Source organism: Nicotiana tomentosiformis, chromosome 7 (assembly GCF_000390325.3).
Source record: "Nicotiana tomentosiformis chromosome 7, ASM39032v3, whole genome shotgun sequence".
Classification (NCBI taxonomy): Eukaryota; Viridiplantae; Streptophyta; class Magnoliopsida; order Solanales; family Solanaceae; genus Nicotiana; species Nicotiana tomentosiformis.
The window spans coordinates 39,811,062-39,835,574 of record NC_090818.1 but is presented as its reverse complement, the minus strand read 5'-3'; the positions used below and the strand labels follow the sequence as shown (position 1 = coordinate 39,835,574).

Below are 24,513 nucleotides of genomic sequence, written 5' to 3'. Positions count from 1 at the left end.
AATCAACAATATCCAAATGTCCATTTAAAACATAATAATTTTTAAAATATGAACTTCATATACAATTTTTGATTGGGAGATCATTAGCATCGATATACCACCGTCTTTGTTAGCACGGAGTCCGATCACGTCCGATCGACTAGGCTATCTCCCCACGGACAATGTGGTTTGATAGGTGATGCGAAAGAAAATTATTACCAAGAGTAGTACCACCATGTGCGCAACATGGAGTCCGATCTCCACCCGATCAGCTAGGCCGTCTTCCCACATATGCCGTGTGGGTTGACTTTTCCAATCCACAATTATTACCAATTTTATCCCAATTAAGGGGAATAATGTCACAATTTCATCCCAAATAAGGGGAATAATCACCATCCACCCCTACACCGGCACGTGTAGTTTCAGGTGTGGGCTTTATGACCTACCCTTCCTCGGTTTTGCTAATGATGCTCCCAAAAATATTTATTTTATTTGATTTGCACACAGAGGTAACATAATTACAATTGTATTCACCTCAATATCTTTCACATTGTATAAATTCTCATTAGTATTTCCAGTCATTCATAACGACAATATTTCCTTGGCTCATTTGGCCATTCACAAGAATCTTTATTCTTGGCATGGTGGCCGTATTTCATATTCCACACTTTCACCTCTTTTAATTTCAAGGATCGCCATCAAATATCAACATATAGAATATTTCAGCAATCATATACCTCAAATTCATTAGTAATGGAAATTTTAAACACAAAAGGTTTCTTCCCAAAGAATGAGGCATACCAACCAGCAATAGAAACACACATCAAAATCATACACAATCAATACATCATTTATTCTTGCAATACTCTTTCACAGAAATGACAATATACAATTTCAATGCCTGAGTATGTGAGAACTCGAGTCACACTGGATATATTTATAAAGCAAAGCATTATTTAAAATAGCCACTTATGGGCATGAGTTAAGTACAAGAACTTTTAGGCAATTCTATTTTCGAAATCAATTTTAAACAGTTGAGTCGAGGCTCATTTCGTATTCCTTATCGCATCCTCTCATTTCATTTACACTACTAGCCACAATCATAACTTAAATTCTTGGCACGTTGGCCACACTCTATATCCCCAATTCACTTATTTTATTTTCAATCATCTTTATAGATTATCAACAACAAGATATTTTCAATCAAGACTTTAGGTACACATATGGGTAATTTAGAGTCTTAAGCACATCGAGTTTTTCACACTCAATTGGTATACTAGTTTTCATTTAAAACACGACTCAAAGTCATAACATTTAAATACGCAAACCATACTTTGAATATATATCTTTCGACATAAGGCTCATTCGGAATAGCCAAGTTTATAGGAGATAACCCGGAATATAGAAATTAGAAATCTTGAGCCAATCATGCTTGAACCTACGGGAACATTATGGAATTCGATTCTAAGAGAGAAAGTTTAGCCAACATACCTCAAATCCACCCCTTGATGATACTAAAATGATTCACTACACTAAGCAGCTTTAATCTACAATAACAACATCCAATGGAACCAATATTAGTAACAAATTCTATAGTTTAGGTATTTTATCAAATACCTAGTAGGCATGAATCTCTACATCTCTTACCCATAGAATTAGTCCATCCAACTACTGCTATTTACCAATAATTTATCCCACCATCATTCTTAAACAATTCATAACTTCCAACATCACATACATGACCATCCATCCACACCCAACCAATAAAATTCCATCAAATAATTACCTTTCAATCTCTACAATGGTTATGTATTTAAATTGGGAACTTATGGCTTTCAATCACCATACCATGAGTTCTAATACTTAATTCATACCCATATTCCCATAATATATCCTTACATATAAGTCTAAGGGTGTAGAATTACCTTTTGGAAGGAATCTTGAATAATCCTCTTTTGAGTCCTTGAAGAAATTTCTTGAAGATCTAAGGATTTCATAGCGGATTGAGTTAGTTCTAGAGTGGAATTGATGGAATGAAACACCAAATTAGTAGGGATTACTCACCTTGAAGATGGGGGGAGTTGGAGGTCTTGAGAGAGTGGAGGAAAACCCCAAAATTCGACCAAGAGAAATGGGGTAAAATGAACCCGGAAATGAATATATAGTATTTCGGGCGCCACAGGTGGTGTGGGGCGCTGCATGTGGTGCTGGTTTTAGTAGTTGAAAGAAATCTCAGCGCCCGGGATAGCGCCCCGCGCTGCCCTGGGCGCTGGCGAATGGGAAATTATTTTCTTGACATGGTAATGGGCATAACTCTCTCATACGATATTCGAATTCAACGATTCTTTTTGTTATGGCTCCGTAATTTTAATATAGATCTAATGCTTCAATCAAAATTGAATTTGGAGCTCATTTTCTTAATGTGATACCACTTATACTCGAAGAAACGACGTCATTGAAACACTTTTGATGTTCAAATAATGTGGTTCCACCCCATAGGTCTCCTTTGATACTCGAATACGTTATTCCCGAATACCTTTGTCGCACTTTAAAATATTAAATCATTAGAAAATTTTAACTGGGCCTACAATAGGCACTAGTAAGGTAGGCTGGACAGTGAGATCTCCCAAAAGACGAACGAGCCAAGTAATTTCTGCCGTTACTCGACGCATTGAGCGATATTCAGCTTCAGCAGAGGATAAAGAAATGGAAGCCTGCTTCTTAGATTTCCAGGAAATAGGCACACCTCCAAGAGTAATGAAGAACCCACTCACTAATCGTCTAGAATTGCGACAGTCCTCCCAATCAGCATTGCAAAAGGCCAACAAATCAAAGGAAGGGTGTGAAGATAAAATAATTCCTTGTGAGGGATCTGTGCAGAGATATCTTAACACATGTTGAGCAGCAGAAAAATGAGAAAGACAGGGCCTTTGCATGTACTGGCTCAGAGATAAAACAACAAATGAGAGGTCAGGTCTAGTGTTTGTCAAATAGTTAAGCTTGCCAACTAGATCGCGATAAAGGCTTAGGTCATCCAATTGTGGCCCCGAATCTGCTTGAAGCTTAGTGGAAGGGTCAAGAGGTGAAGAAATCCATCCTCCTGAATAATAGAACTCCAGTAGATAATGAACCCCTGCTTTTCTCTGAGTATTTCCATGCCTAGGAAATAATGAATATCTCCTAAGTGTTTGACTTTAAATTCTGAATTAAGAAAAACAGTAATTTGTTCAATCTTTGTTGCATCATCCCCTGTGAGTAGGATATCATTTACATATACTTCTAGGATAGAAACAAGAGCTTCATTCTATTAGTAGAAAATAGAATAATCATTGAGTGAACTAGAATAACCTTTAAAACTCAAAGCTCCTGCAAGTCTGGCATACCACTATCTGGATGCATGTTTTAACCCATAAAGAGACTTCTTCAAGAGACATACTTGATTTGGTTTAGGTGGAAGAACACCTACAGGGAATTTCATATAGACCTCTTCCTGCAATTCTCCATGGAGAAATGCATTATTCACCTCAAGTGGTGACACCCTCCAACCTTTCTTTACAACCACAGTCAAAAGACACCTTATGGTAGTCATTTTGACCACTAATGAAAAGGTTTCAAAATAGTCAATCCCTTCTCTTTGAATGTCTCCCCTGACTACTAACGTAGCTTTCAATCTTTCCATTGTCCCATCTGAGTGATGCTTTACCTTGTACACCTATTTACAAGGTAAAGATTTCTTCCCTTGAGGCAAATCTACCACATCCCAAGTGTGGTTTAATTGTAATGTTGCAATCTCTGCTTCCATTGCTGCTTTCTATCCTGGGTGTATGAAAGCTTGGGCATAGCTGTTAGGTTCAGATGTAGTATATAGTGATTGAACAAGTTGTTGATTGGTAGCAGAAAGAGCTCCAAAAGAGAAAATATTAGGTGTAGCAGGATGAGTGAAACAAGAACCAGTGAGATCGGAGAGAATAATAGCATTGCATACAGTCTTTCAAATAAGTAGATTTTTGAGAAACTCTGTCAGACTTCCTGATAGGTGGTGGAGGTGTAAGAATCACATTTCTGGATATTGTGTGAGCAGGTGAGTAGGAAAGAGTGTAAGAATCACCTGGGATTGGTGTAAGGTCAGCTGCATGATAGAGTGAAGAGTGTGGAACTCCGAGTGAAGCAGGACTAGAACTAGATATCCTAATAGGTGTTGAAGGAGTGCATGAAATAGGTGAATATGGTGAGGAAACAAATTATAAATCATGTAGAGGAGGTTCAATATTGGGGACTGGAGATGGGATATTGGTTGTTGGTATATCTGGTGCAGAGTTATGGTTAGTGGAATTAGAACAAGAAGAAAAATAGGTGGAGGAATATGGTGAATGAAAGGGGAAAAAATTCTTCATGAAATTTGATGTCCCTGAAAATAAATACTTTTTTTGTATCTATGTCCATCACCTTGTATCCCTTTTGATATTGTGCATACCCTAAGAATACACAAGACTTAGCTCTTGGTTCAATTTTCCCTCTGTTCTGAGATAAAGTGGACACATAGCACAAGCAACCAAAACTTCTTAGAACCTCATACGTAGGTTCTTTCCCAAACAAGCTGCATGTGGTGTCTTTCCTTTCAACACCTTGGAAGGGAACCTGTTTATTAAAAATGTTGTCGTTAAAACACATTCTCCCCAATATTGAAGAGGAACCTTGGATTGGAATAGTAATCCTCTTGCAATTTTCAGAAAGTGTCTATGTTTCCTCTTAACTATCCTATTCTGTTGAGGTGTAGCTACACAAGAGGTTTCATGAATAATCCCCTATTCTTGAAAGAATCTAGATTCTTGTGTTCCCTTTCCAAATTTCCAAGCATTGTCTGATCTCACCCTCTTTACTTTTCTGTTAAACTACCTTTCAACCATACAGAGAAAAGACTTTAAAAATGGAAAAATATTACTTTTGGTACTTAGTAAAAAGTTCTAAGTAGCCCTACTAAAATCATCAACTATGGTAAAAAAAAAATAGTTGTAAGCATTGTATGTAGTAATCCTAAAAGGACCCCAAGTATCTATGTGAATTAGCTCAAAGGTAGATATTGTTCTGATTTGGCTAATGGGAAAAGGAAGCCTAGTTTGCCTTGCTTTAGCACAAATTTCACACACATCATTAAAATTTAAAGGAAAATGAACAAAACTCAATTTCTTCATTACCGAAAAGGATAGATGCCCCAACCTGACATGCCATTGAGTTACATCTGAAACAGCATTAGCAAAAACTAGAACTGAAAAGGAAACTTTACTAGGCACTAAACTGGAATCACTTCATTTTGGAATGAAAATTACACTTTGACTAAATAGAATTCTAGACTTTTAGGCTGGAGTAGATATAATCTATCTCTTACTTCACAAAAATCTTGTCCCCTCCTCATTAAAGGAACATGCAATAGACATTCACTCAAAGTAAGGTTGATGATGCAATTGAATTGAGTGAATAACTTATGAACAGACAACAAGTTATACTTGAAAGATGAAATATAAAGACCTCTTTCTAGAATCATATCAGCTGAGTGCAAACCTTTCCTATGCGTGTGACAAAAAACTGAAAAGAATTAGGCAAACTTATATGTAAAGGCACAGGTAAAAGAGACAGAGTTAGGAAAGAATTGGAATCAAAACACATATATTCTGAAGCACCTGAATCAATTATCCAGGTTTTAGTGTTAAAAACAACAAGACATGTCTCTGAATATTTAAGAATAGTACCAACAACAACATTGGCACTAATCTCTAAGGTTTCATTTCCTGTATTTCCAACTTGCACCTGTCTAATTATGTTGACCAGTTCAGAAACCTGTTCTTTACTGAAAAGTTGTGTCTGATCGTATGGATTTCCTTCATTGTTGTCACCAGACTTTCCATCACCCTGTTGATCTGCTACTAGTGCATTTGATTTTATTGTTCCTTGAAAATTTTCACCCTTGGTAAACTGGAATTCATCAAGGAATCCTATAAGTCTGTAGCAATCAGCTTTTACATGTCCTATCTTTGAGCAATGGCTACAGGTAACATTAGGGTTAAACTTAGACTTCTTTGGCTTGGATTTATATTGTGTGATTCCTGATTTTTGTTGAGAATTCCACCCTTTTTGCACTTGGTAGTTTTTCTGTGAGAATTTGTTATGTGTTCCTACCATGAAAGAATCTCCATCAATAAGATATCGTGGGCTCATATAGATCTCCCTTTGGGTCTCATCTTGTAGCAACAGGGAGTAAGTTTGACCCATGCCAGGAATAGGACTGAGCATGAGAATATTTCCTCTTGCTTGTGAATAAGCAACATTCAGCTCCATTAGGAATTGAATGAACCTTTGGTCTTCCATGAATTTAGCCATCTTCTTCTTACCATCACAGTTACATGCACAAGTGCACCCTAAGTATGAGTTAAGGGAGTCCAGTTCATCCGATAGTGTCTTGAGAGTAGTGAAATAACCTGAAATGTTGTTGTTTCCCTAAATTGTTTTTGAAATTTCCTTTTGCAGATGGTAGAGCTTTGCTCCACTTGATTGCCCAAATCTGTGTTCTAGGCTGCTCCAAAGATCCTTAGTTGTTCTTGAGTAGATGACATTGTCACCTATCTCTTTGGTCAATAAATTGAGCAACCAAGAGCTGACCATGTCATTGCACCTGTTCCACAATAAATAATCCTTGTCATCCATTATTGGTTCATCACAAGTTCCATTGATGAAGCCAAGCTTGTTTTTGGCTGAGATTGCAATGAGGACAAATCTCTTCCATCTTGGGAATCCTTTTCCATCAAATGTTGATTTCACCAACGCCATTCCTGGAGTATCAGAAGAGTGCAAGTGATAAGGGTGATTGGAGTCATTAGTTACTCTACTGCTTGTGGATCCAGAAACAGAAATAGCAGTTGCAACTTCTGTACCAAACATGATTCAATCCACATATGGATGTATAATTTAAATGAAAATGATATAGACCTGAGAAAATTTGTGAATGGATCGAGCTAAATCTGCTCTTATACCATGAAAGAAAATACTGAAATTATGGAAATTTTCTCCTTGTAATTTTGTCACATCTCCTTTTTACCCCCACAAAGATATGGGTGTTGGATTATTGTAGGTTAAAAGAGTTTTTCTATTTGAAGTGACAAATTTGAGTAGGGATTATTTTATTTACAGAGTCGCCACTTGGAATTGATTTTTTGCCGGTGTTTCAAGTCACCTTTTATTTGAATCCCTAGTTAAAGGAAGGTTTGACTCTTTTATTATTGGTTTGCGAAAACAAAGTCCGGGTAAGGAATTCTGTTGACCGGGGAGAAGGTATAAGGGATTCCCCGAGTCCCGTAGTTCTAGCACGGTCGCTTTATTGACTAGAATTTGGCTTGAAACGAATCACGTGTGAATAACACTCTAACGGTGTTCATTATTCTTCTTAAAACTTTGAGATTATTGTAAGGTCGTGAATTATGAATTTATTGCGAAGAAATGATCTAACTTAATCATTGAGCTAATCAGCCAAGAAATGGAGATGATTGGCAATTATTTAACAACTGAAGTAAGCCAGCTTTGTATTTCATTTTTTTTTTTTGGCCATGCCAAAATTATGCTAAGACCACGCTAAGCTCTAGGTATGTGAAAGAACTAAACTTTAAAATTCAGACCCAACTGATGGCTTCTTTTCTTCCCATTCCTAAACCAAAACGTCCCAATTCGATTATTAAATCCCAACGTTACTAATTCATTAGAAAAATTCATATGATCCCATACTTTTAGCATTAAACAGTAACTCCACATTCATGACAATAGTGGAATGAAGACCCACATCAACTAGAAGTGAAGTAACAGATTATCTCAATGCATACAAATACAATCAATAAATAAAGTATGTCAAATAAGAACCAATCAGCAAACTCATTTCAAATTGCACAACTAACTTTGTAAAGAGGAAAAGAATGGATCTTCTGTAGGTACTCCTCCATATAAGAAGTACTAACGCGAGAAATCAGATCAACTCAAGTTTGTCACACACATATATACATATGCTTATTAACAACACTATTTCGTTCAAACATGCATTATAAAACTCCAAAAGTTATTATATTAATCAAAGGTGAGGCAAAAAATGAACCTTTACATGAATCTGGGCTTTTGATTTGGCAATTGGAACGACCATGATACACCAACCAGAGAGCCTTGACACTGACCTCGAACGAATTCAACTCGACTGAGCTTGGACGACGGTTTTGGATGTCAAAATGGGCTATTTTATGGTGGAGTTTGGAGGCTGTTTTGAGGTGATTTTTGGCTGGTTTTAGGTGTGGGTTCGAGTGAAGTTTCAGTTGGTTTTCATGGCTGTTTGAAGGCTGTTTTCAAGTGGGTTTGGGGGTGGATTTCCAGCTCGTTTTGGGGGGTGTTTAATTGGAGAAAAGTGACTGTTTTGAGGGGTTATCGGCAGCTGTGGGTGGACTGGTTTTCAGCTCATTTTTTGGGCTGTTTTCAGCTCGTTTTTGAGCTATTTTGAGGGAGTTTTGGGCCTGGATTTGCAGCTCATTTTTTTGCTGGTTTCTCCTCCCCCGTTGCTGATTTTTGCAGAAATTATATATAGGGTTTTGTTGGTCTTTAGGGTGGAGATAAAGCTCATTTCTTTTGTGAGTGCCATGTGTGTTTGTGGAGGGATCATATGGGGGAAGTGCTTGTGTGAGTAGTTAAAGAGGAAGAGTGAAGTGTGAGTTGTTAAAGAGGAAGAGTGGGAATGTGAGTTGTGAGAGAATAATTGTATTGGTGGTAAGGTGTGTGTTAAGTGACGTGAGGGAGTTGGAAAAAATTCAAGCATGGTCAAAAATTAGGTGCTCACAAATTTTATTCATAATACTCTCCTCCTTATATACAGGTCTATGTTGTAGATACAAAAGAATGTAAATAAATATTCCTATATACTTGTACTATTTTCTATTGGCTAATTATGCAACTAACTAACATAAATTATTCTTTACAATGTGTGTGCGTGTGTTATTCACGTCTGGAAGCTTCTAGTGTTTCCTCATCTGAAATAAGAGCCATTAAATAAATGGCTAGGATTTAGCCTTCTCTTCTCAAATCAACGTGCCAGATCTGATCTTAAGAAATTTGCATCAATGCTCATGATCTTGACATGTAGCACTTCATAAATTAAAATTAGTATCTCAACAAGATTGCTTCATTCATAAACTCGAACCTCGCTTTGGAAACTCTGAAACCGTACACTTCTTTTTCTCAGTTCTTCTTCTCTCTTGTATGCTTACCTTCTTCGTCATCCTTTGAATTAATATGGGGTTCTGATCTTCAATAGCTTTACACATGGTTAGATTTAAGGAATCTATTTATTGTCTCAATATATAATGAAAAAATATATTAAAATTGATGTTTTCATCAGATTAATAATACACGGCCCTTGAAATGTTCATATAGAGCGCGTCCCCCTATGCATACCTTAATTTCGTTCAAACATGCATTATAAAACTCCAAAAGCTATTATATTAATCAAAGGTGAGGCAAAAAATAAACCTTTACATGAATCTGGGCTTTTGATTTGGCAATTGGAATGACCATGACACACCAACCAGAGAGCCTTGACACTGACCTCGAACGGATTCAACTCGACTGAGCTTGGACTACGGTTTTGGATGTCAAAATGGGCTGTTTATGGTGGAGTTTGGAGGCTGTTTTGAGGTGATTTTTGGCTGGTTTTAGGTGTGGGTTCGAGTGAAGTTTCAGTTGGTTTTCATGGTTGTTTCAAGGCTGTTTTCAGGTGGGTTTGGGGGTGGATTTCCAGCTCGTTTTTGGGGGTGTTTAACTGGAGAAAAGTGACTGTTTTGGGGGGTTATCGGCAGCTGTGGGTGGACTGGTTTTCAGCTCATTTTTTGGGCTGTTTTTAGCTCGTTTTTGAGCTGTTTTGAGGGAGTTTTGGGCCTGGATTTGCAGCTCGTTTTTTTGCTGGTTTCTCCACCCCCGTTGCTGATTTTTGCAGCAATTATATATAGGGTTTTGTTGGTCTTTAGGGTGGAAATAAAGCTCATTTCTTTTGTGAGTGCCATGTATGTTTGTAGAGGGATCATGTGGGGGAAGTGCTTGTGTGAGTTGTTAAAGAGGAAGAGTGGAGTGTAAGTTGTTAATGAGGAAGAGTGGGAGTGTGAGTTGTGAGAGAATAATTGTATTGGTGGTAAGGTGTGTGTTAAGTGACGTGAGGGAGTTGAAAAAAATCCAAGCATGGTCAAAAATTAGGTGCTCACAGCATGCCCCTATTTGCTTGGAAACATGAAGAGTTTTCAGGAAAAGACTTTCCTTTAGCATCTACTTGGTGTGGAAGAACGCGTTTCAGAACGAGTTGGCCTACCTCGAAATGCCTTGGACGCACTTTCTTGTTGTAAGCGCGTACCATTCTTTGCTGGTATAACTGGCTAAAGCACACTACTGCTAGCCATTTTTCATCAATCAGCATTAGTTATTCTAATTGGGTCTTTACCCATTCTGTATCTTCAATCTCAGACTCCATAATGATCCGAAGAGAGGGAATTTTGACTTCAGCCGATATTACAGCTTCCGTCCCATATACCAACAGATAAGGAGTTGCACCAACAGATGAGCGAGCAGTCGTGCGGTATCCCAAAAGAGCAAAAGGCAACTTTTCATGCCATTGTCTCGAACCTTGGATCATTTTCCTAAGAATCTTCTTGATGTTCTTGTTCGCTGATTGGCTCCATTGGCTTTTGGCCGGTAAGGGGTAGAATATCGATGCATAATTTTAAATTGCTCGCATACCTCCTTCATCAAATGACTATTGAGATTGGCTGCATTGTTAGTGATAATGGTATTTGGGATACCAAAGCGGCAGATGATATTGGAATGAACAAAGTCTACCACTGCTTTCTTGGTGACTGCTTTGAAAGTGACGGCCTCCACCCATTTAGTGAAGTAATCAATTGCAACCAAAATGAATCTATGCCCATTTGAAGCCTTTGGCTCAATTGTCCCAATAACATCCATTCCCCAAGCAACGAAAGGCCAAGGAGAGGACATGGGATGCAACTCCGAAGGTGGCGAGTGAATCAGGTCACCATGAATCTGGCATTGGTGATACCTGCGAACAAAACTGAAGCAATCTCGCTCCATTGTAAGCCAATAATACCCTGCCCGCAGAATCTTCTTCGCCAAAACATATCCATTCATGTGAGGTCCGCATACCCCCGAATGCACTTCACTCATGATCCGCTCAGCTTCTGTGGCATCTACGCATCTCAACAAGTTCAAATCTGGGGTCCTTTTATACAAAATTTCCCCATTCAGGAAGAAGCCGCCGGCGAGCCGCCTTATAGTTCTTTTTTGATCTCCCTTGGCATGCTCTGGTTTTTTGTTTAGTGTGAATGCTTATCTTTGTTTCTCTGACTTCTTCATGACCTCCGATATTAATTGGCTCAGTTTCATTGAGGTTGGGCCTAGGCTTGTTTTCAAATTGTTCCAACTCTCTTTTTATTTCATCAAAAACCTTATCTTCATCATATTCGACCTCTTGATGCATTATTTCAAAACTAGATAGCTTTTTGAGATCTGGGCATGAATTCCGCATGCATGTCATGTTATTAAAGCCGACATTAACAAAACTGAAATGGAAATAAAATGGCAGGAATTAGGAAAAGGAAAAGATACAAAATTTAATACGAAACTGAACTGCATTTCATTGAATTTGAAAGGATAGAAGGGTTAACGTCAAAATAAAACAATCATACTAAGATATTTGGATTATAACCCTGAAAGTAACCCAAAGTACAAAAGAAAGAAGCTGCAAAAGTCAACTACCAAGACTCCTTCCTTGTGGGGATAGGAGTTGCTTCCCAGTTATTGAGCATGGTGTCTGGGCCAATTAGTTGCATATCGCCACGACTAGTGCCTTCACCAGCCTGGATCATGTTCACTTCAGAAAACATCTGCCTGAGGCCATGGCAAATTTCATCAATGTTTGCATGCGCCGAGGAATTTGACCATGTTTGAATCGTGGCAGAAAATGTAAGGGATAGGTTGCTGCAAGACCCACCCGTACTTTTTGTGGTGCTTGGCTTTGTATTCATCCGCTTGTGTTGTCCTAAAGCCTAAACCAAAAGTACCCCTGTTACTGAACGGAGAAATAGGTTCTAAAATTCCTTGCAATGATGCCCCCAAGCCTTTTCCTGGCTCATAACCTTGTCTCATCATAAGTGCAGCCACCATTACAGATGTGGCGGAGAGACGAGGATGCAGAATGGGATTTCCTTCCTCAACATGGTCCACAGCAACCACTTCGAAAGCCTGATAGACAATAGACTCACATCCTTCTTTGGCCTCAATACATGGGATTAACGGGTCTTTATAAATGGATGACTCGTCTTCTCCGTGAACAATAATTTCTTGCCTGTCGTGCTCGAATTTGAGCATCTGATGCAAGGTGGATGGCACAGCTCAGGTCGTATGGATCCATGGCCTTCCAAGAAGAAAGTTATAAGAAGTTTCCATGTCCACTACTTGGAAGACAATTTCAAAATCAACAGGCCCAATCGTCATGGTGAGGTTGATCTCCCCAATGGTATCTCTAGCTGAGCCATCAAAAGCCCGGATGCGAACATTGCTGGGTCGGATCATGTCCGTATTGATCTTCATACTTTGCAAGGTAGAGAGGGGGCATACATCTACACTCGAGCCTCCATCAACCATGACTCACTTCACATAATGCCCCTCACATTTGACAATCAAGTGCAAAGCCCTATTGTGACCGGATCCCTCCTCAGGAAGTTCATCATCAGTAAAGGAAATTTTGTTCACCTCAAAAAATCTATTGGCCATCTTCTCTAACTGATTCACGGTGGTATTCTCTGAGACATGTGCCTCGTTCAGGATTTTGATTAGTACACGGGCATACTCTCCTGAGTGTATGAGCAGAGATAACAGAGAGAATTGGGCAGGAGTCTTTCTCAGCTGGTCAATGATTGAGTAATCCTGAACTTTCATCTTTTTCAAAAACTCCTCCGCCTCTTCTTCAGTGACCGGTTTCTTTATTGGCATTTGGCCTTCTCTGATTTGCTTAGCCTTTCTCAACTCTTCTGGAGAGTAACACCTCCCTGATCGAGTCAAACCTCCAGTTTCCCCCACTTCTTCTATGATTTCCTTGCCTTTGTAGGTTACTATAGTTTTGTTGTAGTTCCAAGGGATGGTTTTTGTATTTGTTACATGGGGTTGTGTGGCAGGCTTGATTATGATCGGTTCTACTATACTCGTCGTATCGCCCTGATTCTGCTTTGTGATGGGGTGACCTCCAAGGACGTATAACTTTGGGTTTGGAACATTGGAGCGAACTTCCAACCTCGGGAATTTTGGAACAAATAAAGTTTCCCTCTCTGAGCTCTGGGCGCCTTTCACAATCCACGGTGCATCTAGGCTTGGACTTACTTCCAGTTTGGTTCCCTCTTGAATCGTTACCACTGTCATTTCTGCTCGACCAACCGGCTTGTATTCATTATCTCGGCCAATCATTCCCACAAAATGAACATCATTGTGTACTGGCAATGGGTTATTGGTCACATTAGGAGGGTCCTCGCCATTCGTGACTACAATCAATTTTTCAACAATGAGTCTTTCTATGGCTCTTTTCAGGGTCCAACAGTCATCAGTGCTATGCCCTGGAGCACCTGAATGATATTCACATCTAGCATTTGCTTGAAATCTGTGTGAATCGGGATGCATATGGTGGGGAGCGATGGGTCCAATCACGCCTATCTACTTCAACTTCTGGAACAGACTAGAGTATGATTCACCCAATGGAGTAAATTTTTCCACCGGCCTCTACTCTCGACCATAATCCTGCCTAGGACGAGCATTGTAGGGAGGCCGAAAATTTTGCTGCTGAGGTCGGGAGAATCTTGGAGCTGGTGCCCGTACCTGTTGATTGAGAGGACGAGCATATGATTGAGTATTAAACACTGTATATTGTGGCGGTCCCACGGAGTACTGAGGAATTGGCGGGGGATAGTAATGTTGAGGGTAGCTGGATTGCCCCTGCTGAACTTGCACATAAGGGTGCGATGCCCCTCTTTGAACTTCCCTAGATCCCAAAGTCATCATGGACCCTTCATCTCTCTTCTTTCTATTTGCCAAACTTCCCGACCCATTTTGGATAGCTTGGGTGGTGGCTTTGAGAGCAGCTTGACTTACAATTCTGCCAGTCTTGAGGCCATTTTTGACCATTTCTCCTATTTTAATCGCTTCCGCAAAAGGTCTACCCATTGCGGACATCATGCTCTGAAAGTAATCAGGCTCTTGGGCCTCCAGAAAAACAGTGATCAACTCGTGGTTATCCATAGGTGGCTTAACTCTAGCTGCTTGCTCCCTCCACTTGATTTCATACTCCCTAAAGCTTTCAGTCGGCTTTTTCTTCATATTGGACATTGAATTGTGATCCGGCGCAATATCTATGTTGTATTGAAATTGTTTGACGAAGGCTTGGGCCATGTCGTGCCAGACATGCCAGTGAGAGATATCTTGGTCAATGAACCATTCGGAGGCTACCCCCACAAGACTTTCCCCAAAATAAGCCATCAGTAATTCTTCTTTTCCACCTGCCCCCCTCAGCTGGTTGCAGTACCTTTTCAAATGGGCGATAGGGTCGCCGTGTCCATCATACTTCTCGAATTTTGGGGTCTTGAACCCTGGTGGCAAATGGATGTGATGGAACATGTATAGATCACTGAACGAAACACTTTTGTGATCCCTAGTCCCTTTATGTTCTTTATGTTCTGTTCAAGACTTTTTATTTTCCTGGCCATCTCATCCGACTCAACCGTCTTGGCAAGCTTTTCATTTTCCACTAGTGACTCGTACTGAGGAGTCTGATTATATGGAGCCGAGACCCCGAAAGCCATATTTGGAGAGTAGTATTGGCCATCATAAGCATGAGATGGTGGCTCATTAATTGGCCTCGTCACAGGAGGTGGAGGCGGGATTGTGTATGCCGGTGCACCAGACACGACTAGAGGAGTGTTCCTGACTGGTGCGACTGGAGGTCGCACATTAGAGGTACCAGGAGCAACGTGGAGGCTATAGTTTGGCACATACCCTAGTGGTATAATGTGGTCGCTCATTGCATGGAGCGGTGGTTGAGTAGCCAGGGGTACGGTGAAAGTTCCCTCTGAGGGACCCCGAGGTGGAGGCTGACCAGACACCCAAGCTTGATATACATCAGACAATTGCTATCTCAATTTTCTTATTTCCTCCGACTCTTGTTCAACTGATTGACCCTGGGGGTCATCACTGATCAGCTCGATCTCATCATCGTTGGCCATTACTACTGTTCCCTTAGATCTAGTGAAGTAATGGTGTGTTGCCAGTTTCATCACAAACCAACCACCTTAAGCTTACTACGTAAGAGACAGCAAACGTGTTAGGGTTAAGCATTTTATAGATATGAATCACACATAATGTGCCATGCTCCTATCCTTGTCACTATTCCTAATATGCTTTTGGAGGCTTCATGTTTCATTCCGGCTTATGAGGTAGCTTCTTATTGACGCTCTTATTTTCTTCTTCTTCTTTTTTTTTTTTTTTTTTTTTACTTACGCCTCATTTTGATCCCTCATCTTAGAATCATTGGAAAAAAAATTTGATCGAACCTTTTGTGGGTTGCGTCGCCGCATGAATCAGATCATTACGTAGTTCAGGGGAATTTGGGAATAGACAGACCCATTTTTCATTTTCTTTTCTTTTTTCATATATAAAGACTTTTAAATATATTTTTTGAGTTTTTTTTTTCTTTTTATGAAATTTTGAATTTTTTTTTTTTTAAAAAAAAGAAGGAATTCTAAAGAAGGAAGAAAATATTTTGGATTTTGATTTGAAGATAGTTTTTGTTCTTTTTTTTTCCGAATGAAAGTCTTTGGAAAAGAAGAAAAATATTTTTGGATTTAATTTCTTTTTGGATTTTCTAAGGAAAGAATTCTAGAGAAGGAATCAAGGAAAGGGAAACTATTTTTGAATTTTTCTTTTTTTTGAAAATTGGGGCCGGAACCGATGAGGTTTGCCTACGTATCTCATATCCGGTGAGAATCAGACCCGCGTAGTTCGGTCAAAATCGACTATGTTCTTCTTTTTTTTTATGAAAATTAATCTTTAAAAATAATATACACTAGACCACATCATTTTTTCTCTCTTCGTTCAACTGATTTATGCTAAAGTCGGTCGACATGCAAGCCTCCCAAATAATGCAACAAGTAGCACATAACATGACATAATGGTCTCAACAAGGCCTGTCCTAAAACAGAACTCGGCCCTTGTGTCGAGCGTTGCTAAGTCAAATGCACATGATGCAAATAAAGCGTAGCCTACTAGGGATATTCATTGATCGTGGCTTGTTCTTCTAAGTTTGTAAATCCTAAAGGAGATGGTATCTAGACCTGGCTTACCCGGGCGGACAACCCGAGCCGAGGAGCGTCAAGTGTCACCAGTAGTAGAACAACACTATCTAGCTAACGGCTCTCCCTCCTAAACACGTGTAACTAAATCCTTCACCAGAAGCTGGTAGGCTAACTGGCTTTATCTCAAGACAGAAATTTTGTGATGCTGGTATACAAACACAACATAACTAATTATCAGAAGACTTAGAGGGATGCGAGAGAGGATACAATTTATATGTACAGTTCAACAATATCAAAACGGTAAAAGCTGGACAAGTAATACATTAGGCCCAAATAAATCACAATATATACAAAAATTAATAAACTCAAATAAAGTCAAAGTACAAGCTCGAATTCTTGAAGTTCCCCAGCAGAGTCGCCAGAGCTGTCACACCTCCTTTTTACCCCCACAAAGATATGGGTGTTGGATTGTTGTAGGTTAAAAGAGTTTTTTCATTTGAAGTGACAAATTTGAGTAGAGATTATTTTATTTACAGAGTCGCCACTTGGAATTGATTTTTTGCCGGTGTTCCAAGTCACCTTTTATTTGAATCCCTAGTCAAAGGAAGGTTTGACTCTTTTATTATTGGTCTGCGAAAACAAAGTCCGGATAAAAAATTCTGTTGACCGAGGAGAAGGTGTAAGGCATTCCCCGAGCCCCGTGGTTCTAGCACGGTCGCTTTATTGACTAGAATTTGGCTTGAATAAATTTTGGATAAACTGTGATTTATTGGTTACCATATTTTATCTATCCTCTTTTAATTATTAAAATATAGAATTATATTTGAAACGAATCACGTGTGAATAACACTCTAACGGTGTTCATTATTCTTCTTGAAACTTTGAGATTATTGTAAGGTCGTGAATTATTAATTTATTGCGAAGAAATGATCTAACTTAATCAATGAGCTAATCAGCCAAGAAATGGAGATGATTGGAAATTATTTAACAACTGAAGTAAGCCAGCTTTTTTTTTTTGACCGTGCCAAAATTATGCTAAGACCACGCTAAGCTCTAGGTATGTGAAAGAACTAAACTTGAAAATTCAGATCCAACTGATGGCTTCTTTTCTTCCCATTCCTAAACCAAAACGTCCCAATTCGATTATTAAATCCCAACGCTACTAATTCATTAGAAAAATTCATATGACCCCATACTTTTAGCATTAAACAGTAACTCCACATTCATGACAATAGTGGAATGAAGACCCACATCAACTAGAAGTGAAGTAACAGATTATCTCAAGGCATACAAATACAATCAATAAATAAAGTATGTCAAATAAGAACCAATCAGCAAACTCATTTCAAATTGCACAACTAACTTTGTAAAGAGGAAAAGAATGAATCTTCTGTAGGTACTCCTCCATATAAGAAGTACTAACGCGAGAAATCAGATCAACTCAAATTTGTCACACACATATATACATATGCTCATTAACAATACTATTTCGTTCAAACATGCATTATAAAACTCCAAAAGTTATTATATTAATCAAAGGTAAGGCAAAATATGAACCTTTACATGAATCTGGGCTTTTGATTTGGAAATTGGAATGACCATGACACACCAACCAGAGAGCCTTGACACTGACCTCGAACGGATTCAACTCGACTGAGCTTGGACGACGGTTTTGGATGTCAAAATGGGCTGTTTTATGGTGGAGTTTGGAGGCTGTTTTGAGGTGATTTTTGGCTGGTTTTAGGTGTGGGTTCGAGTGAAGTTTCAGTTAGTTTTCATGGCTGTTTTTAGGTGGGTTTGGGGGTGGATTTCCAGTTCATTTTTGGGGGTGTTTAACTGGAGAAAAGTGACTGTTTTGGGGGGTTATCGGCAGCTGTGGGTGGACTGGTTTTCAGCTCGTTTTTTGGGCTGTTTTCAGCTCGTTTTTGAGCTGTTTTGAGGAAGTTTTGGGCCTGGATTTGCAGCTCATTTTTTTGCTGGTTTCTCCTCCCCCGTTGCTGATTTTTGCAGCAATTATATATAGGGTTTTGTTGGTCTTTAGGGTGGAGATAAAGCTCATTTCTTTTGTGAGTGTCATGTGTGTTTGTGGAGGGATCATATGGGGGAAGTGCTTGTGTGAGTAGTTAAAGAGGAAGAGTGAAGTGTGAGTTGTTAAAGAGGAAGAGTGGGAATGTGAGTTGTGAGAGAATAATTGTATTGGTGGTAAGGTGTGTGTTAAGTGACGTGAGGGAGTTGGAAAAAATTCAAGCATGGTCAAAAATTAGGTGCTCACAAATTTTATTCATAATACTCTCCTCCTTATATACAGGTCTATGTTGTAGATACAAAAGAATGTAAATAAATATTTCTATATACTTGTACTATTTTCTATTGGCTAATTATGCAACTAACTAACATAAATTATTCTTTACAATGTGTGTGCGTGTGTTATTCACGTCTGGAAGCTTCTAGTGTTTCCTCATCTGAAATAAGAGCCGTTAAATGAATGGCTAGGATTTAGCCTTCTCTTCTCAAATCAACGTGCCAGATCTGATCTTAAGAAATTTGCATCAATGCTCATGATCTTGACATGTAGCACTTCATAAATTAAAATTAGTATCTCAACAAGATTGCTTCATTCATAAACTCGAACCTCGCTTTGGAAACTCTGAAACCGTACACTTCTTTTTCTCACTTCTTCTTCTCTCTTGTATGCTTACCTTCTTCGTCATCCTTTGAATTAATATGGGGTTCTGATCTTCAATAGCTTTACACATGGTTAGATTTAAGGAATCTATTTATTGTCTCAATACATAATGAAAAAATATATTAAAATTGATGTTTTCATCAGATCAATAATACACGGCCCTTGACATGTTCATATAGAGCGCGTCCCCCTATGCATACCTTAATTTGTTCTCTATTTGACATAATCATTGACGATCTCTCTTCTTGAACTAACTAATTCAAAGATAAGGATATAAGTTGTTAATGCGTTTGCTAATTCATAAAACTAAATTTATTTTCAGCTCAAATGCAAGAGGTAAGATAGTTTTACTTTTGCTCAAGAAACTCAACCATTCTTTATCAACAATAGTACTTGAGGAGTAGCACTAGTACTTGTTGGGATGTACTTCGCCTTTGCTTTGATACTTCTTTATAGACCAAGAAAATATACCAATCAACATCATCCCAATGAATAAAAGCGTCCAAGTAAGAGAACACTTGCTTGCATTCGATGCATATACTAAAACAATAAATGTTTTTATTAATTAAAAATGATTGATTAATATAGTTAAAAAAAAAAATCAATTTATCACTTAATGGTGATAAACTAATATGGTTTGATATGCATGAATCAAGTTCCAAAAATAATTTCCTAAGTACGCGGTAGAAAAACCAACCAAACAAGACTAAAACTACGGAGTAAATTAAGCAAATATGCAATCAAACATAGTTGTTTACTTCTGTTCTAAAAAGTACTAGCACGTATTTGCTTGGAGAATATTTGAGACCTCACTGATGCCGGAAATTAATCCCTAATAAAAGAATTAAGTCATTTTTGAAGAAGAAATAAAACTTTTGATGAGACAATTGAATATAATTTTTCTTTTGTGTAGTGCTTCTTCTCTAACTTTTTTATTTAAGTCACTGAGTATACGACTTTTTAGAAAATCGTGTAAGTACTACTCTTATTAAATATAATATGTTTGTATTATAAAATAAAAATTATTTTATACTCCTTAATATATTAATGATTTTATACTCCTTAATAAATCAAAAATTATTTTACTTAAAAAGGCTTTTCTATAAAACCTTTCATGTTAATTTTTCTATTTTTTTATTTTCTTTCACCGCTAATACTATTTTTATGAAAACCAATTTAGGCATCCTAAGAGTTTTGTCAACTTGAAAAATAATTTTAGTTATACGATAAATATGATAAATAATTGCAGTGGATTTTTTTATTTGGCTTTAACATTAAAAGAACTAATTTATTTTTTGTTGATTCAAATTTTTAATATAAGCTCATTCCAAATTTTAAGTATTTAATTATAACTTAAAAGAGATTATAATTATGTTACATCGTTCAAATAAGAAAATAATTATATAAGGTAATTAAAAGTTAATTTATTTAAAGTACTGATGTGAAAATTGCTACATAATTCAAATTTAAAAAAAATTCAGTTAATTTTCAGGTCCTAAATATTAAAATAATTAATATGAAAGATATTATAATTATGTTGAATAATTCTAATATCGAAGGATTAAGAAGCTATTGGCTAAGATAGAACACTTAAATCTTGGTCACAGAATCCCATATTATTACTATGTTTGACCCAAAATATATATATTGATACGACATTTAATTATAGCATCTATAAGATTTTGTTAATTGAATCATTCCTTTAGTATCTAGCATTCCATAAAGTTTCACTAATAAGCATTAAAGTAGTCCGTAACAATGGTTGCATATGTATAATTTTTAACTTTTACAGCAATTGTAGAAAAAGATTGGGAACTTTACATAATTGTCACTGTTTAAAAGAATATACAAATTCTTAGCAGAAAATTCAATATTACAGTTGTGGCAGGAAAATATTTATATTTGTAGCACGCAGTTCCATTAAAATAGGAATATTAATTATTAATCCCTAAACATAAGCAATTTGAATGGAAAGTCAATAATTCTTTGTACAAAAATCATGTCTTTTTTTTCTCTTTATCTATTAGCTTTCCTTCTTTTTCTTCATCTTCTTAATTTTGTTTTTTACCGAAACCAATATATTTTCTAAATTTATTCCATTCGTTTTCTTTTTAATTATCTTTTTTAAGTCTTTCTCTTCCTTATTTCTTCCTTTTTAACATAAAGATCTTACTTCGATAATAATATATGTTAATATATACAAAAAATATACATTGAATTAAAACATATAAAATATATAAAAAATATACATAAAAAATACATCTTCAATTAAGATGACACTTAGACATGTGAAATATACATAAAAAAATATATCTTAAATTTAATTAAGATGGCATATAAATATACAAAAAAATATACATAAAAAATACATATTGAATTAAAATGGCACTTGACATATAAAATATATTTGAAATATACATTAAAAATACATCTTAAAATAAGATGGCACTTCACAAATACATTTTGAATGATGCTATATTTTTAAATAATAGATAAAAAAGGATCAAACATGTAAAAAAATCCAAAAAGGAGATTGTACTTGGTCCAACGGGTAATGCTTTTTCTCTTTGTTATCCTAGCCTTCATTAGTTGTCTATATAAGTAAACTTTGATTTGAGTTTAAATTTCTAAATATTAGGATTTTTTTACATAATTTAAATAAGGAATGATTTTGATTACCAAATTTTAGCTACCTTTAAAGTCCAAAATATTAGAAAAATAACTTAAATTACTATTTTATCCAATATAAAATTTATTTTTAAAGGATAAAAAAAGACAAACGATATTTCGTTAAAGACTTTTAATATAGTATAAATATATATATAAATAGATTATCTCACCTACTAGCTTTCCATCACACTACTCACAAACCCACTAGGCCACTAGAGTTTTCTCCATTATACCATTTCTTTTTTCCTTTTAAGCTCTTTACAACAAACTGATGATGAACAATGTGGGTGATGCAAGTTTCTAGTTTCGGTAATATTTTGGGCTCCATTATTGGAATATGTTTTGCTAGTTTTTCCAAGATTTGCTAAACACTTTATTCCATTGAGTCTCTACAATATTTTATTATAATAGAAGCATTACCGCTTATTGATCTCTTAAGACCTATCCATTTTCACAAACTAACGAAATTATCCTTACATGTCGGTGATTCCACCAATAGGCGAAGTTCTAGAAAATATGTCATTTTGTGGTATGGTTGTATAACCCTAATTGCGGAATTTTTTATATGTGCCGAAAATCATATTTTTCTCAGTTAAATTCGTTTTCAATCAAACACAATAATATAAAATAAAATCGAAGGTGTAGTATATATACCTTCATTGACATATATAATTAGGCCATGTGCATGTAACCATCTTATCTTATTAATAGATATAATTGAACTCGTAAGGTAGGCCACCTATGGCAACGTTATCGGTATACTTGGCAATGAATAATTAGATTGAGAACGTAAAAATAAGATGCATATACAGCACAAAGTCGAAATTTATGATCTTCAATAACAAGCAAATTCGAAAGAGGAATTAACACAACATGAGAAAATAGAAAAGGGGGAATATAACGAGAGAAAGAAAGATGAAGATAATTGCAGTTTTCGGAGGTGAAAGGAAGTAGGAGAACAGTAAATATTTAGGGCAAAGATCACTTTTAGCCCGCAAACTGAAACTATTTACATCGTTAGCTGCAAAAGTATATATTTTTTGTATATAACATTAAAAAAATGTGTATATACAAAAAGTATATATTTTGCGGCTATTATTTTGAGAGTGGTTATATAGTGTCATTTTTCCAAAAATATTTTAATTTGGGTCTTGGAGAAATCTCTAAATTTAGGTCCGATAGAGCTACACTAAAAACCCCACCCAAATTCCATAGCCCAGCATTTTCTAATCTGGGCTTCTCTTATCTGTTTTTTTCCTGAAAAATACTTATGCTAGTTGTCTCAGGCTCAGCCATCAATGGAGCACATTGTAAGAAACCAAAAACTAACTCTTTGACATTGATGTTTGTCCCTCCATTCTTTTTCTTTTCATTTTTAAGTTGAAGATACGAGGACAGATTTAGCCTTTTGGCAAGATTTACGGACTCAATTGTTGTTGTTAACTCGAATTATATCCTTTTTAATATTACATGTTTATATTAAGTCCGTACAAGTTACAACTATCATAAAAGAGCTAGTGGCTAGCTCGCCATATCCATTCTCGTTGCTCTTGGTTTAAGTTCTTTGATGATGTCTTTGGCATGTCCATTTCCACATTTTATAAAGTAAAGTGCTGACAAGTTGCCAAGAGACCACCATTAAAAAATAAAAGAATTAACCTAAATAGTTGATTGCAATCGATTAAATTAAAATAATGAACGGACATATAATATATGTATAATCCTGTACTCAAGTTACATATTCACCAACTCTATTCGAAAAGGGGAAATTGCAAGAGCCAAGAAGCGAAGTCATGACTCATGTGATGTTACCATTATTCAATGTGTCAGCAAAATGGGGTGGCCAGTATTTAATTCCTTTTCTTTATATAAGCGACAATCCCAAAGCGTTAACATAATTAATTAATACTATTAGCAGTCGGCAGGACTAATTCACTTCTTTTTTTTTTGCTAATGGCCGGACTAATTCACTTGCTCCATGTAAATGACGCCATTTGGACTCGTTCATTTTGTTTAATACTCCAATTGGTTCCGTATTACTCTTATTCATTAGTTTCATGTACAGGTAAAGACTAAAGTCTTAACTTCAATTTCTCTTGCTGCGTTTTTCTGGTCGAGATATAATTGGATCTTGTGTTTTTTTTTTTTTTTTTTATATATTTAATTTCTTAAAGATTCTTGTTATTCTTACATTTACTTTTTCAGTATTACTAAAAAAAAACATTCTTTTACATATCTTTTTAGCAAATCAAGAGCAATGACGGCACACACACCATTTTTAGTGGTGGTACTTTTAGAAATTAATTTTTCTTTAAAAAAGTTGAGTATCTTAAAATAAATTAATACTTGAAAAAGGAAAAGAAAATTTGTTACTGATGCTGCCCATTGAGATTTAAATAATTCAAAGCATATAAAAATATTTTCTAATTTTCTATGTAATGAAAAAAAAATTCTATCTGAAAAGATATTGCTTTAACCTTGAAAGTTTTTTAAAATATAGTAGTCATATTAATAGTTTAAACTTATTTTTCAAACTAAAAGTGTTAAAAATACTACAGGTAGAAGATAAATTCTCTAGTCAACAGACTCAATCAATCAGATAACACGACTTGATTCCTTTTTTAGATGTATTCCTTATAGAATACAACAACAATAATAATAATAACAACAACAACGACAACAAAAAACACATTGAGTTCTCACAAAGGGTTTGGAGAGAATAATGTGTACGTAGACCATACCCCTACCCTAGGAGAACAGAGAAAC

At 36.5% G+C, this 24,513-nt stretch overlaps 1 protein-coding gene across 1 annotated transcript; it reads right to left on the bottom strand.

Moving 5' to 3' along the window:
* Positions 1–6,471: 6,471 nt before the first annotated feature.
* LOC117281838 (uncharacterized) lies at positions 6,472–6,912 on the bottom strand. Its single transcript, XM_033661682.1, has one exon. It carries the CDS (start codon positions 6,910–6,912, stop codon positions 6,472–6,474), a length of 441 nt encoding a protein of 146 aa, XP_033517573.1.
* Between the last annotated feature and the right edge of the window lie 17,601 nt (positions 6,913–24,513).